Below are 17,334 nucleotides of genomic sequence, written 5' to 3'. Positions count from 1 at the left end.
AAAAAGCCAAATTCTCGGTCCCTGCCAGAAGGATAGTGTAAGTAGACAATTATGTCTAGTCATGTGCTTGAATTACACTCTGGTCACAACATACTTCCACCACTTGGTAAGGATATTTTTGTTTATTATTTAAGGGAGACACAAATTCAGACTTAAAAAAAGAAAAAATCTTTGGTAACAGAATTAACCCTAAATAGATTTTGGCCTTAAACAATTCCAAAGATGGGACAGAACAGAAGCTGAGGGAGGGGATGGAAAGCACCTTTACACTCTTTCAACCACATTATGTATTATTATGAGGGAATGAAGTGGAGGTTTAAGCAGCATGGAACAATGCAAAATTTAAGATTTATCATAGCTGCTACTGTACAGATGCACAGATGAGCTAACGGTCCCTTTCTTCACTTTCCTGTAGAAAGGGCAAGTTTAGAGGACACACGGCTCTGCCAAGCCAGCGTGCTGGCCGTTACAGTTTCACCAGGTCACTGGAGAAGTATTTGTGAGGCAAACTCCAGCCGATCTCAGGTCCTGGATGGCCAAGGGAACTAGGACAGACCACACATGTGCAGGAGGGCCTTCCCTGCACCCTCCCCAGCACAGTCCTTATGCAAGCTTTTACCCGTTTGCCTATATATGGCTTTTGGCTATCAATGATTTGACTCATTCACTGCAGAAATTCTCACACTTGTACGTGTAGGAGCAGAAATCTGGAATGAGCTTTCCCCCCCCCCCAGACAGGTGCAATATTTTTTCTGCTGATTGCTAGTGGAAAGTCAGAGCAAGCATTCTCTGAAGTTTTTCATTTGTCCTATGAAAGGTTAGAGACATTACTGGTTAAGCATAGTGATCTGGGTATCTGATCACCTGTTACCATCCAGCATCTCTTTTGCTTGACTTTCCCATAGAGCCCAACTGCAGTCTTTGCAAGGCTGAATTCTGAAGTGTTAGCCACTTTGTATTTCATAATAGTTATTTCATAATGTATGCCTGCTTCCTATTGTCAGAAGAATGAAATCAGAAACAGGAAATGCTTATCCACATGAACCGGATCTATGAATGGGAAAATGCAAAAAAACAACGATCACAGGCAAAAATATTCTTGCTCAGGAGTTCAGGAAGGACAGATGAGCTTTACTTAGTGTATAGTGAGAAAACTGAAGCGCTGATGGTTCTTGGCATAAACCCCTACAAATTCTAACACTAAATTCAACTAATTACTTGGATATAGGTACATGAGTAGGAGCTTCATGGCTTGCTTTGCAGACATTTGTAGATACGGTTTGCCTTCCCATGTATCCAGACCAAGATATGGATGGTTGGGAAGGGAAAAAAAAAAAAAAAAAAAAAAAGAAATCACAATTGGAGGCAAGTCTGTCTCTTAAGGTTGTAGCATACTTCCCCTTATGACAATGCAATTAAGACCTGTTTCCTTGCAGCTTTCACTATAACAAACTTTTCATATTTCTGTTATATGTGAAATCATTATGTCTTTTGCTATGAAAGCCCTTGGCAGCATTTCAGAATTAACAGTAAAGTGCAAACCATTGCTAATCGTTACCTTCCACCATTGCATATCTTTACCTTCTAAATCAAGAAATTATAGAAAATGAGTGGAGAGATGGTAAAAACAGAAATCAAATGTTTGAAAAGTTTCCATGTAAAAAGTACAGAGAGGAAAGGAAGCCTTATAATTAAATAATATTTAATGAAATAGGAACACATCTTTAGAACTGTCACTTACAGCATTAATAAAGAAAGCACTGATAAACACTGTGCACACACTTCAAAATCAGCTATTTAGCTAATTCTTTGGCTTATATTTTTGCAAAGTATTAAATATTTTTAAGTACCTAGATAACTGCCAAATTTCACTTGGTTATTTGAATCTGTATAAGCATGGATTGTATTTGCAGTTGTATTGTATACAAAAACAGAACCAGTCCAATAAAATGATCCAGGGGCTCCCATTATAATTAAGTCCTAAAAGAAAAATAAAACAAAGCCATGTTATTCATGTTTTACTATTCATGAAAATAAGCAAAACAAGTCAAATGCTTTTCTTTAGATCTCCTGCGAATTCAGTGAAATAATACTGGAGATGCATCTGGCTCAGTACTGGGGGATTACCACCAGATCAGAGACAACATTTTTCAGACATTCTAAAAATACAGTTATTAAAAACTTTGAGCTTTGAAGAACTTAAAAGAGAGCAACAAACAGGATGTTCTCTTCTCAACAGAGTTTTTTAGAAATCATAATCTTAGGGTGAAATGGAGATGAAATAATACAGAATATTACTCTGTAAAGCAAGAAGGTAAGCATTATTATCGTTAATGTTACATCAAACAGATTACTTTAAAAAGAATATTAAAACTTCATACTCTTATATTCATGCTCTTTTTCCAGATGAAAACTATCTTTGGGTTTAGTAAGGTGTAAAAGTATTAGCTGGGAATTATCATGCAAGTCTTATCAAGATTCAATTAAAAAGAAATGAGAAAAGTCTGATTTTTCCCTCCCACAATAAAAGACAGTTTTAATGTTTGCATTTACATATACACTTTTATGTATGTGTACATATAAGTAAGCATATATAGAGAGAGAAGTTTGGGATCTTTAATACACACCTCAATGTAAAAACTAGACATTCCAGCCTGGCATGACCCATGGTTTTCTCCAAACTTTCGCACATGATCTGGGAATGGGCAAGAAACATTAAAAAGGATGAAAAGCATGTAGTTTCAGGATTTGTTATGAGGTCTTCAACAGAAGTTGAGACAAGTTAAAAAAAACCCAAACCAAAACAACGTTGGTTTTCAGTTCTGTAATAAAACTAAAACCACTGGTTTCCACTATATAGCCTTTACCTTCAATACAGTACTGTAACAAACCCAAAGCACTACATATCACTTCATCACAGTGATCCCTTTGAAATATTGTGACTTGAAAGGCTATACTTTTTGAATTGTTCCATGAATGAAATAGCACAAGTAGTTTGAGCAGCACAGCTAGATAAGCTTAAGTCTTCTCTTCCACTCTATAATTCAGGTGTAATCTGATTGATAGGAGTTGCCCTGATGCTCCACTAGTGCTCTAAAGGGCATGTGTTATGGCTACTTTAGACATACTGGTATCAATCATCCTTAGCGGTTGTCTTTACATCCAACTCCCCCAGCTCTGTTTTCCTGCTTTTTTTTGCTAACTGCCTCCCTTCTGCTTACCCATATAGCATGGGCATAGTCTTCTGCTCAGTTCAGTTTGAAAATCAGAAGAGACGGCAAAACAAATATCGAATGGGAGTTTGTGTTCATTTTTTATGTAAAAGATATTTTTCCATCTATGTCCACAAGGGTTCCCTTCATCTCATCCATAGATTTGTTCACTTTAAAAGTCACCGAAGATAAAAACATGATTTCACCAATGCTCATAACAGTCTCCGAAGCCAGCAGTGGGACATTTGATGACATTACTCTACTGGTCTGCACAGAAAGGCCAGGTTGTCAGCTCTTCCTTGCATTGGCAAGGGGCAGGGTCACGAGATCTTTCTCCTGGATGGGAGGTAGGTATGAAAGGGAAGGCAGGGATGGACTCCTTTGATAGCTTCAGGTCTTGACTCTTATTCTGCTCCTGAAGTCCTCTGAGGAAGGACCACTGAAGGCCTCGTGCCACAGCAGTGGCCTTGGCAGGAGGCAAGTTAGAAGCAGGGACACACACTGTGTCAAGGAACCACAGCAGCTTTCTATCAAAGGCTAAGGACCAGAGAGCAACAATCACTTGCAGGTATTACTGCTGCTCTGCTGTGGGACACTCTCCTGAGCAGAGCAAGCAAATGACAGAGTAAGGAAGGAAGGATGTCCTCTACTGGCCTATTTTTGAGGAGCACACACCCTTCAGTGATCCAGTCCAAGGAGCAAGCATTCTGACGCCCTATTTAAACTACTTTTTTTGCCTGTTGAAAGCAGCTTTTCTTTGAAGTGACAAACATCTTGCTAACAAATTTACATCATAAGTTGGGCTCATATCATCAGCACTCAATCTTCAAACCTTTGGCTGCAGAAAGCCTGCTCAGAGCAACACAGGCTCTTCACAAACTCTGCACCATGCCATTATGTATGTTACCCTTCCCTAGAAAGGCCCCAAGCATTCTGCTTACCTATATAGCATGGGCATATTCTTCTGCTCAGTTCAGTTCGAAAATCAGAAGAGATGGCAAAACAAATACCGTATGGGAGTTTGTGTTCATTTTTTATGTAAAAGATATTTTTCCACCTATGTCCACAAGCCTACGGATAAAAAACAAACATGATATTTGATACAGAAGCGTAAGAAAGGTGAAGGCAGTCTGACAAACAGACAGGCAGCTCTAGCAGTTAATACATACAATGATAGATCCATTTTCTTTTGGCTGCCTCGACAAGCTGACACCCAGCCACTGATTATCACGCTCTTCCAAACAAGTCTTCCCACAGCGTTCTCCATTGGGGTTTCCTAGGACACAAAGACCAATGCTCTGAACGGGGGGACAAGCTGAAGGGCTACGTGGTGGGTATCAGGAGCGCCCAAGAACTCTACGGGGAGACTGCAGTAAATCACGTTTGGTGGATCTAAGCTCTGTCTTACACAGGCCATGGAGACTTTTTGCTTTCTTCTTGAACAAAGGTACAATTGCATGTAGCCAAAGGGAGCATACTGGTTCTGAACATGATAGGTTGGCAGTGATGATTGGCTTCTCCATCGTTATTGAAATTAAGATAGTGACATTATACTCAATCTGATGAAGGCCTGGCTTTGCAAGTGTTCTTCAGCCTAAAAGTTCATAAGAAACACAAGTAATACCTGTGAGTGCTACCTAAACTCTAACCTAAAGCAAGCATCTCTCCAACCACATATCTGTTCGCAGCAGACCTTAAAATTATCTCTATTGCAAATGGCTATCAAATAAAGGGTGAATAACTGCAGTCTCTGCTGGGGATGTCAGTTCATTATGTATGCGTGTCCTGTGTACTCCTTACACTGTTGCAATTATTTAGCAGTAGCCCCAAAAAGGCTACAGTGTTGCCAAGTCAGCAAATATTTGCTTCCTTCAAGAAAGCAGTAGTGGTACCCATGGTAAGGAGAAGCTACACATCTGAAAGTATTCTAAGTTATATAAAGCAAGCTTTTCATTTGTAAAACATTCATATGAATAATCATTAACAAATTATTGAACCACTATTTTCTATGCATCAGCATGACAGTTTATGAAAAAAAAAACCTTCTTATAAAATAAGGAAACATGTCATGTCATTTGAACAAGCTCTTTTGCATAATTTTTAAGACTTCCCCAGATTCAATGCAGTTACTGGTGAACCCAAAACTTTTGAGGTTTAAGGGGTTTAGTTACCCAGAAGAGGGCGCCAATACAGATCACAGAGTACCGGGGACATTGTTTGACAGGAGGGGGGGGGGCGGGGAAAAACCAAAAAAAAAAAAACCAACTCCTCCCCAAACTGTGCTGGCACCAGAGCTGAAATTTATTAGTGTCCAATGCATTAGAGAGTTTAAATAAATACACTCCTAATTTAGTGGACTTGTTACATTCCTTTTACAGAATATACAACTGCACAATATTGATTAAGTATGGAAACAGAATAAATGGATGCACCTAGTCTGGCACCTAGCCAGGAGAAAGATGAATAACTGTGGGCTTTGCTACACACATTCTCACAACCAACACTGACTTAAACTATTTTATACCTAGGATGTCATGGACTTTTTGAAGAGAAAATACCAGATTAGAGGAAACAATTCTTTTTTACATGGTAAGAAAATGTCAGGAGAAACATTAGTAGGAATAAAACCCAACAACCATCCTTATTTCAGAGCTTGTTCCCTACTGTTTTGTGACCAGCCTCGCAATTGACATTTGTCTGAAGAAACTGCTGGAGCCCTGATTTCTTCTATTTCTGTAGTACTTCTCCACTTCTTTTTCCAAACTTCACACTTTCTCCCTGCTCCGATGGAGAGACCAGGGTACTGCAGTCCAGAACCCCTCACCATACTGCAGAGAGGACGATGCACCCTGCGCACCACAACTATACTCTACCTTCTTCCAAAAATAACAACCTTCACAGGGTCAAGAGGCATCTGGCCCTCCTTCATCTCTTCTTTACTACTTCCTCTCCCATGTGCCTCAGCACTCACAATAACAACACATTCAATTGTCTTTGGGCCAAGAGATTTTATGTTACTGTAATTTAATAATTCCTGTAGGTCTCCTGAGGAATGGTAATTAAAAAATGTGGGCTCTTACTCCAAGACAAGCACGAAGTAAAATGCATTACTTCAAAAATCTACTAAAAAGAAGTTGATTTTTCTGCACGTTGTCAGTTACTGAGGTTTAAGAGATAAGCTTCTGAATTCTCCTACTTGGCTAATGTCAGTGACATGAACTTCCACATACTGAATATATACCATTTTCAGACACAAGTTTGGGATTTAGTTTTGGAATTTAATTTTAGAGTTATGTCATGTAGAACTCCACACTTCCCAAGGGAGACATTTCCATGCTTTGCATGAATTATAGAACAAGCTAATCTGATAGAAATCTCCTCAGAAAACAAAATTCCATTACACTCCCATGTGTAAGAATTAATCCTCCTTTAAATCACAAAAGGCACTTCTCATAACTCCCTTCTAGCAATGTTTTCCATCCTTTTATGACAATGACTTACCTGGGACTTGCTTTATAGCATACGTGGATTTGCAGGAAATGGAAGAAGACCAGTGTCATAAATTTAGATCTCAAGAGGCTTTCTGAGACTTTCTATCAATAAGTCAAACAAGACAAGATAATGATGACATGAGAGGTAAGAGGAAGTTTCGCTCATCTCAGCACTTCATTCCTGTGCCTACTTCAGAGGTCTGTGATAAGAAAAAGCACCACCATTCTTTCATGCTCGTTGGATTGTATTCCCCTTTTCCTTGGCTCCACCATATGTTCTTGATTCAGGTTCACTTTGGCCCTCTGCTGACCTGCTGTCTTAAGTCTCCTCTCTTTCTCTGACTGGCAAGTATTCAACCACCTTGAAGATGAGAGGCCTTTGTGGGCAAGAGAAGTGTGAGCTTGACATCCCAGACACCATGATGAGCCCCTGCTCAGGCAATGACATTATAAAAGCTTTATCAAATGAGAAGAGAAAATGCTATATTCTGCACAAGCAACAGAGCAGCACTGCATAAACTCATGAGGACACAGCAGCTTGGTTGCCTCAGGGAAAAGGAGCACGCGCTGTCATAAAGTCACCGAGAGATAAGTAATTGCCCAGCCTGTGTACATTACACAGCTGGAAGATACACTTTGCTATAATCCCTGCTGCACGCATCCACAGAAACATCACAGTCACATACAAATAAGGTCACAACTTATAAAGCCACTTCTAGCTTTGGCCTCAAAGACTCCAACACAGATGTTTGCAATGTCATCTGAGAAACCAGTTTTATGTAACTTGCTCCAGTGCTTTCCATGCCCAACAGCTTCCCATGATCCTTTTTATCCAACCAGAACGCCTCTGGTCCTATTGCTAATTGATTAAAACTATAAAGTCTACTGCAAAGACAACAAGCCTTTGATATCCTGCTCCTAGATGTCAGGGCCTCAACAGACTCTTCTTTCATTCATCCACAGTAATCTTTTCTCTTTTCACAGATTTGATAGGTCTTATCCCTCTTACATCCCTCAAACCACTTCTACCCAAAACATTTTAGTAGCTGTTTCTGTAATTCTGTAACAGACCTAGGTCCAGAAGGTCCTGCTTTCCTTGGAATAGTACAGCTATTTCAAAGGAGATCACTGGCAGGGTATGAGCAATGCAAGTGAGATCAAAAAACCAAACTATCAAAAGGCAAAACTTACTGAAATCGAAGTTGAACAAACACAGGTCAGCCTTTGGGGAAAACCATTAACTGTTCACTTTTCCATTGTAAGGATTCAGCTGGGGGAGCTAGAGGGCAATTTGTTCATAGGTTAATTGTAGCAGGGACTTAAAGGAATGGTGGAAGACTGAAACTGCAGGCAAAGCTTTCTGGCCTTATGTTAAACAACATGCACTGAATTTACTGTGTACATTTGTAGTTAAAACTTTTTTTTTCTTAGACTAGAAGGCAAATTGTATTAATTGTTTCCTGTATTTTTAGCCAATGAATCACTCTGTTTCAAATCTGAGAGCAATTTTGTTAAAGAATTTCTGTAATGCTTTACTAGTCCAAAATGTCAAAATATCTAAAGAACTTTGTGCAAGTTCCTCTGCAATAATCTACGACTACCACAAACTGATGTGGGCAAGGTTTTGAAATTCAGAAGACTAGAAAACTGGTAGAAGATGGACACTTAAGTGCTCCACATAATAAACTTGAAGCACTGTATTTTATATTTGTGCCTAGAGCTTGATTACAAGCCTCTGCATCTAACTTAAGTCATAAATCAGCAGTCTAGAATACTTGACACCATTGACAGAAGTACTAGAACTAGAACATTACTCCTCTATTCAGCAATCAGAGACAGATTTAAAAGTGCCAGTGAGGGGCTGGGAAGACAAAGATTTGCTAGTGCATCTCATGGCAGTGTATCTCACGGCACCTCTTGGCTCTTAAACCAGCCCAGGTCCCCGCAACACCTTGAACAACATCAGAGTTCTCTGAAGTATGCCTGGATGAGTTATTTCCAGGTGCTGGGATGACTGCAGCAAAGGACTATTCCCAGCAACTCTTCCTCTACTGAGGAAGCAAATAGGAACGTGTGACATAAAAAATACAACAGCAGTTTTGTGTGATCAGAGGCTTCCTAGTTGTGCATGAATCCTTTGTTAATTAGTTATGCCAGTTTCAAGGCTACGTTAGTGAAAAATAGCAACAAAGTGTTTTAACATATTTATGTCTCTAAGTAATTCACATCCATTTATTACAGAGGCCCAACATTTGGAAAAACCCACTTCTATTGCCTGTTGTCACCTTTCCATTTCTACAACTCATAATTACAAACATTACCTCAAAGATTCTTTTACTGAAAGAAACATGAATTCAAGTATTTAAGAGAAAGATAGAAATAGCCATTTCTCAATTTGCCTGTCCCAGCAATGTAATATATCCCTGCATGTTTTTCAAAGGAAATGACCCCATTCTACGAGATCAGAACCCAAACTTGTCACTGGCAAGAATCCAAGCAGAAGAACGAGGAGGTCACTGACTGAAAGACATAGCGTTGATAAAACCATTATGTCCAAAAGTTGCTGACAGCCTGAATGAGTTAGACAAGAGATAATTAAGTTCAGCTTTGCAATTGCAAGTTCCCTTGTGCATTTCTGTGACCGCTCGGCAGGACAGCAGAGGCTTAACAAGCCTCAAATACCATCCTACTTCATTTACATCCCATGCACCACAGCCGCCTTTGGCTTCTTCATTGACCTCATTGACCTGTTTTACAATGGAGCACTTCTTTTCAGTATCTATTTAACTTCAGAAATACCGTAGACATACCTTAGTGATGTAAAGACGTCATCGAGCACTAAGGGAAACAAACATTTTGCAAAAATCTCTTGTGGTATCATTGTTTTTAAAAGTGCAGGACAAGACAGTGAGCACCATTGCCTAACCTGTGGCCTCTAAACCCAGGTGCAGAAGGTGTGTTAAATTAAGCCTTTGGAACCACATAAACATTTTCATTCACCTGTGCATAATTTAATTTAGAATCCCCTAAGGTACTAACGAAAAGCCCATCAAATTATTTCATTAGAGCTTTTGTCTCTTCACTGGCTAAATGAGTAAGTTGAGAAGTACTGCAGGTATACGTAGTTTTCAGAGAACCTGAAAGTTTCTACCCTTCCCCTCCTTTCCTTCCTCCACGCAGTGAAGGACTATTTTTACCTCCAAACCAGGAGTAGGGGTTTATTGCCTCTTAGCATATGCTATTTCAGCACTTTAGTTGACTACTTTGACTTTTGCAAGCCTCTCCTTACAAACAAGTAGTTGGAGAAAAAAGCTTTTTGTTACATACCATTTTTCAATAGATCTAGTATCGGAATGAAATTACTCAAAAAAACCCCCCAAAACGAACTACTTCAGCTGGAATAAGTTTAACGGCAGTTCCTTCTACGAGCGACTGTTTGTCTTTTCCTTATGTGGCTACAAATAAAGCACCACTGAAGTACCTTAGGTTTTTGTAGCTTAGTTGCAAAAAATAACTCTTATTTCTACCTGTACAAACAAAATGGATAGAACCCATCAGTTCTAGGGGTTATGCATAGATGTGTAGAGAAATAATCGTTTTAACATTTTTGTCACAGAATGCTGCGTTCTGCCCTGAAAGCCCATCAGTTCATGGTGCGCTATCGCTTTCATTGGTTTCAAATATTTTGAAAACCCTTTCCCGCGCTTATCCTTAGTGAGCAGCAAGCTTATAGTTTTAACGGATCGGATGGTCTCGGTCACAGCAGAAGAGAAAGTTCAGGAAGCTTCCTATGCATAGCGTAGGGATAGAATGAATGGTACTGTATGCAAGGGGAACAAGAACAGAGCCCAAAGCAATTTGGGCATATTCAGGGTAACCCATTGCAAAGCGTTCTCCTTTTCAACAAGCATCAAACACTTGGAAGTTGGGTAAGTGCATCGTTACATCTTCCAAGCATGGGGACTGGGGAGGTAGGGAGGCATCAGGTTAAATGTAGGATCTGGAAAAACCGATTCAGTCAAAAATAGCTTTGCTCCCCTGAAACTCAATTTTTCAACAAATCTGCAAGCAAGGAGAACCCAGGTGCAAGATGACTGTGGTTCAGAGTTACTTTGGGGTGGTCTCTACAAAGGGAAGGCTTTGCAGAAGAAAAGACGATGTAGGCACATACTTCCACCCCCCACCTCCAAGCTGATTACGTTTGCCCTCTGCTCTGAAAGCTGGAGCAGCTTTCTGCCGAAAAGTACGAGAGACAGACCGAAACTCTCACGAGGCTTTTGAACCGGGTGCTGAAAAGTGCGGAAGAAAACTGCGGGAACGGGAGCTGTCACACGCGACTTCCCTACATCGGGCTTTGGTGCACTTCGTTCTGCCTACGGGGAAAAAAGCGCCACCGTTGCTGCTCTTCGGCAGCAGCGCTGATCTCGCCCTGTGGCCAAGGGCAGGCGGCAGTTTAATCTAGAAAGGACGCAGGAGAAACCGCCCGCAGCCCGTTGCCTTGCGGGCAGCGGCAGGGGAGCCGCCGGGCGCGCAGGGCGAGCGGGAGGGCGCGCAGGGCGAGCGGGCGAGCACCCACCGTCCCGTCCCGTCCCGTCCCGTCCCGCCGCCGGGGACGCCCCTGCCTCCCGCCGCGCCGCCCGGGCCCCGCCGCCGCCGCCGCCGCCGCCGCCCAGCCCGGCCCCTCCGCGGCCCAGCGCCGGGGTCTCCCCGCCCGCGCCCCGCCGCCAACTCACCCAGCTGGAGCTGCTCGCACCGCCCGCGGGGGTTCCTCCCGATCCGGCACCGGAAAATGGCCCCGGGGTTGGCCACCGAGCTGTTGGCGGGCCAGCTGGCCCGCGGGGCGCCCGCCACGAGCCTGCGGGGCAGAGACGGGCAGCGTGAGGGGCCGCGGCCGGCGGAGCCGGGAGAAGGCGCGACGGGCGGAGCGGGCCCCCGCGGGGGGACGACTCACCATCGCTCCTCGCCGTGGCCGTGCAGGAGAACCGAGTACCCGAAGAGGGTCCCGTCGCCCCCCCGGAAGAGCAGCGGGTGCCCGGTGTCCAGGTTGTAGGCCCGCGCCGTCGGCAGGCACTGCCACAGCAGGAGCAGCGGGGCGGCCCAGCCCGCAGCCCCCCTCGCCCTCCCGCAGCTCCGCATGGCTCCGGCCGGCCGCAGGCAGACGGGCGCCCGGCGCCGGCTTCCCGCCTGGCTCCGCGCCCCCGCCCTGCCCCGCCCCGCCCCGGGACGGCGGCAGCCCGCGCCCTGCGCTGCCTCTGCCACCGCCGGGCTGGGCCCGGGCCGGGCCGGGCCGGGCCGGGCGGCCCCCGCGCTGGCCGGGGCGGGGGCGTCCCCTTCGGACGGCGGAGGAGTCGCTCGGCTGCGCCGCTTCCTCCCGCGCAGCGGCAGCCCCCCTCTCCCTTCCCAGGCGGCGAGGGTCGGGTTTCTCCCCGCCCCGTCCGCGCCTACGAGGGTGCTGCGGCAGGGGGCACGGCCCCCGGGAGGACTCCGTATCCCCGGGCAGGGCACGGCCCTGTGGGACGCCGCCATCCCCACCCCCGCCCCCGGCGGGGCAGCGAGGGGCTGGGGTGGGGTCTCCTCTCCCTCTCCCTCTCTCTAGCCGCGGTACACCTGCCCGGAGGGCGGCGCGGGAGAGCTGCCTGTGTGCGGGGCCGGCGGGCGGCCCGGAGGAGGTGGCGAGCGTCTTGGTGGCAGAGGACGAAGGGAGAGCCAGCAGGCTTCCCCCAAGAACTCCCCGCCGCCTTCCCCCCCCCAGCTGCCCCTGAAGCAGCGCCCGGGCCCAGTTAGTTCGGTTTCCTGCTCCCGGAGCCCGTCTCCCCTGAGCACCAGCCGAGGAGCTTCAGCCAAGCGCAGACCCGTCTTCTGGGGGGGGAACTGTGCGGTGAGGCTGGCGTTTTCCTTTCAGATTTCGAAAAACAATCCCACCCCTGTTCTGTAAGCCTTCCCGCACCGTCGTTGCACTGAGGGGGTCTTCCTTGCCCACCCCTCCCGGTGTGGGGGTATTTGAGTCCTGAAACCAGTGCCCTAGCAGCAGAGGACAGTCCTGAGCCCAGCCTGCGCATGCTGATGACTTCTTCCTTCCACGTGGCATGAAATCAGAACAACCAGCCCATCATTTATTTTACAGTTTAGAGTAACTTTTTCATATTCCTGTTCAGTTCTTCAGTTGCTGACAAAGTTACCAGCCATTCCTCCAGACAGCATGGGAACAAAGAAAAACCTGAGTATCATGCAAGAGGTCTGGTATTTAGCAGGCCTTGGAAAAGGCTCCCTTGATCTTAGCGAGGAGCTTTACTGTGTGTGTTTTCAAAAGTCAGTCACTGACTCTTGATTTAGCTCTTACTGAATCGTGTGCCTACTGAAATCAAGGCTGTTACTTCTACCTACAAACCTTGCCTCACTGAAGATAAGCACTTCTTCAAAATGAAAAGTTTAGTGACAAAGATTACTTACCATATCTGGAAGACAAATCCAGTATCATTTCAACTATCGAATATTATACACATCAGAAATAACTGTGAGATGGTAGAGTACCATCCCCTAATAAAAATTCAGAACACAGCATTTTACGCTTCTTGGAGTAAAAATCCCTTTAATTTCCATTCAGTTGGTGGAAATGTGGGAAGCTTAACACTTCTGCAAAATGCCGAGCAACTACCAGAGCAGGATGCTGAGGCAATGCAGAAGTGATACATCTCGTCATCCTAAGTGCATGCAGATGTGCTGCTCCTGGGATGAGATCAGCACGTTGCAAGATCTGACGTTTGTCAGTCAGTCAGCAGTGTATCTTTTTTTAAGTCCTCATCTCTAGAACCATCAGAGGGCTTCCCTGGATCACACCGATGTGGAGCAGTGACTATTTCGTGTAAAGGAGCTAAACAGCTCCTCAGCTGCTATTCATCTTTCTTCCAACTTCTGACATCAAAGGAGTTACAACAATCAACAGCAGCTGTGAGTCTGCATTTCTACCAGTCAAGAAGTTTTCACCATCATTCTGAAAGCAGCAAACCAAGCATGATTCAAAACTGAAATGCTAAATTGTGGTTTAGTTGGTGGGAATCATAACATTGTTTCACCACTGCCCTAACCGCTTTGCCAGTTTGGGGGGACTTTCAGGCTTTTCTCCAAGAGATCATTACAATTCCTGTGTTCATTTCTTATTCACAAAAATGGACACAAAGCTCCATCCCTTGAATGACGGAGAAGGGAGCAGTTTCCCAGACTCCTTTTCCCTTACAAGTGTATGTCCTAAACATCTCCGTTCTTTCTGCTCTCCCTCAAGACCTATCTTAAGTCTTACCATTTTGCAAATGGGTGATGCAGGAGCCATGTGACTGTGTCCGAGCAATCTCTTGACAGCTGTATTTCTAACAGAACCCCACCCTAACCCTCAGGGACAAGTTGCAGTCTCCTGAGACCAATATTGTGGGGGTGAGTTTGGGGAAAGAGAGATACTGCTGAAGGTTTTAGGGACTTTACAGACCCTCCAGTCTAGTGGCCCCCAGACTGCTAAAGAGGGCACTGAGCTTGTGGCGGGGATCCTAGCTGACAGGAAAAGGTAGATTGTAAAGCTGTGGGATTCAGTTATTGGCACATAAATAGCTGCTTATGTGATGCAGATGAAAACTGTACTGTACCTCACCTGTCAGGAGGAAACGTGTCTGTTGTCTCCTAGACTGCGCTAGAGTAGATGCGATCATGATCCACCAGGCATCAATGAAATAAGTGGAACATAAATCCACCGGAGTGTGAGAAATCCATATTTTGAGAAATATTTGAGGTTTTTAGTACCAATCAGGTGCACGACCAGGCAGAGAGCAAAATCAACACAAAACTGACAAAATGTTGTAATTGAGAGAGAACTTGAGTTTTACTAGGGATTAGGAGAACTTGCAGAAAAGGTGGAACTAGCACTGGAAGCCAAGAACCCGTATTTATAAAGAAAATATGTATTTTTATATATTTTGTTATCTTGAAATAATAAAAAGAAATTCTTCCCAAAACATCTTGCCACTATGCCATCTGGACAGCACATCTCCCATAGTCCTCTGTGAGTTAGCAACACTAGAAGCAAAATATCACAGTGACTTGCTCTTCTGCTTGACATTGGTTCACCATCTAAGGCAATTTCAGAGGAGCTATTGGGATGGTTTGTTAAGTGAGAAAGTATATTAGTCCACAGTTTGGCAAACATTTTTTATAGCAGATGCGTGCACTTCATCTGACTGTCCTCATCTCTTGCTGCTCATTCTTGAGTCATACTGCTGCCTCTGTTACACTGATACTGTTCTGTGTCTGAGCAGTGAACCAGGTCAGAGAAGTGATCTGGGTTAAAAATAAACCAGCAAAACCCCCAAACCTGGATCAGATTTGCAGTGCATATGTTGTGTGGCTGGCCAGTTGTATTGGTTGTATTCGTAAGGTGGTTTAAGCTGCTGCTGCAGCGTTAGGAGCTTTCTCAGGCAACAGCCTTAACTTTCTAGAAGTGGCAAGAGTGTGCAAAGTTAAAGCCTACACATCTACCTCAAAATGGAAGCAGAAATCCATTTCCCCAGCATTGATCTCCTGCTGGAGTTCAGGGATCTTGGTCCAAATGCTCTGCTGCCTATGTGTGACGGGTCCAGCTTAAAAAGAGCTATATGAGAGTAAACCGGATTTACTGGTGCCATAAATGACAACACACAACATTATGTGAACAAGGTGACCATACAGTTCTTTATAGGATCATATATGGTCCTTCAAGATTTAATGAGGCAGTAACTACTGCTGAGATTTTCATGTGTTAGTTTTTGCATTTGGAAGGGGTATGAAAGGAAGTCACTGGAAAGAAAAAAACTTGCCTTCCCCATAGCTGTTCAATTTGGGAAAAGCAATGGTTTGAGTCTTTAATCACTCTGTCAACATTGCTTACCTGTAATACATCCCACCGCTGGTGAGAAGAAAGGAAAGAAAATCACTGCAGAAAGAACATACTCGTTCTGAATGACTGTCATTAGCATTCTTCTGCATAACCAGTACTACTGCCTTTTTGATTCCCTAACTTGGAAGGCATTTGTATTAAATTAAGCCCTGTGTATGGGCTGATGTTGGGTAACTGATCACAAGTGCTTCACTGTGTTGCAAATACAAGGGAAAGCACATGTTCCTAAAAATCTTTGTGCATATGCCTGCTTTCAGCTGTGTCTGTCCTTGGTCTCCTTTGTGTCATGGAAGCCTACCACTGCTTATTGAAGAGCATCTCCAAATCTACTCTCAATTAGAAATAAAAACAATCCGAGGCTGATTTCCTGTTCCTAATTAGAAACAGTTGAAAGTTTCATTTTGAAATTAAGTACGTAAATATTGGTATTTCAAACTGAAATTTTCTAAACCTTTGTAATTCACCGAAACATGGAAAATCTAGGGTTTTGGTCAGACCAGAACTATGTCTTGATTTTCTGTAAGCCCCCCCCCCCGCCCCCAACAATGGCAGTGGGCCAAAAAGTCTATTATTCATATACTGTCATCTGAGAAATTATAGAAGGCAAATATACTGTTACACTTACCCCTAAGATTCTCCTCAAGAAACTTCATCTTCCCTCTGCTGTAAGATATATGTGAGCTTGCACGAAGAGGATATATTGTCCACTGACAAGTATAATTAAGCACAGATGTCTGAGGCACCAAAAAGCAGCTAATATTAGCAAGGGTCTTAATTTTTATCATTTTGCTTACGTTCTCTTTGGAGATCAGAACTTCAGTTAGAATCAGTTAAAGAGGAAGAAGCTTTTCATTTAATCAGCAAATAATGTCTTCACGCTCACGTGATGTCTTTTTAGGAAATACTGTAAAGAATTTTTTTCTTCCCTTGAACACTTGTGTGGGTGAAGTAAAGACAGTCTTTCCAAAAGAGCTTTCCAATATTTAAGCTTATAATGGTATCATACAGACAATGAGTATGGCAACCTGACTATGAGAAGCAAACAATAGATCATTACAGTTAACAACAGCTTAACTAATGACTGCATTCTGATTTACGGATAGGTAAGACTGGAAATTAATCATTATATATGTATGTGCAATTAATGCATTGCATATCCTTTTTCTTTCTTAGAATTTTGTCTCAGATTTTTGAGTTGCAAGGTCAGATCCAACCATAAATAATTAGTTTTGAGTGGAGCTGGGCAGTAACCTCTTTTCCCATCCCAAAGGAATTGCTGAGCTTTTGAAACTTTCCCATCTCAAATTGAAACAAAGAGTGTTTTCATACGCCATCTCTGTGTCTTCTATTGCAAAAGTCTGGATCAGCACAGTTGGAGGATTTTTCATTATTTTCAGCTTTTAAAACAAATATTTTTTGTTTGATACAGTTATTTTGACATGAAAAGCAAATAAGTATGTTCAGAGAGTTTCAACATAAAAAATTATTTAGTTTTCATTTTTTCAAAATGAATAATTTCTTTAAATCGACCCTTTCATGCAATTAATTTCCATTTCGACATATTACTATCTCCACAACAAAATTCCTCACCTTTTCTTGATATTGCGAGTTTCTAGTTTTAACATATTTCTATTCTTCCATAGGTTCCACATGTCTGCTGAAGAGATTGGGTGCAATGGGGATGGAACAGAATCCTTAAGAACTTTGCCTACAT

General features: G+C 43.4%; 1 protein-coding gene across 1 annotated transcript in view; it reads right to left on the bottom strand.

Moving 5' to 3' along the window:
• The window catches only part of ITGA4 (integrin subunit alpha 4), a 39,804-nt gene extending 27,575 nt beyond the window's left edge, over positions 1–12,229 (bottom strand). The window contains 8 exon segments of the mRNA XM_069781591.1: positions 1,851–1,980; positions 2,628–2,695; positions 4,154–4,283; positions 4,382–4,488; positions 11,437–11,558; positions 11,655–11,998; positions 12,000–12,095; positions 12,098–12,229. Coding sequence (XP_069637692.1) covers positions 1,851–1,980; positions 2,628–2,695; positions 4,154–4,283; positions 4,382–4,488; positions 11,437–11,558; positions 11,655–11,998; positions 12,000–12,095; positions 12,098–12,229 — 1,129 coding nt within the window.
• Between the last annotated feature and the right edge of the window lie 5,105 nt (positions 12,230–17,334).

The sequence above is a fragment of the Haliaeetus albicilla genome, chromosome 4 (assembly GCF_947461875.1).
Source record: "Haliaeetus albicilla chromosome 4, bHalAlb1.1, whole genome shotgun sequence".
Taxonomy (NCBI): Eukaryota; Metazoa; Chordata; class Aves; order Accipitriformes; family Accipitridae; genus Haliaeetus; species Haliaeetus albicilla.
This window is presented reverse-complemented; position numbering and strand designations above follow the sequence as displayed.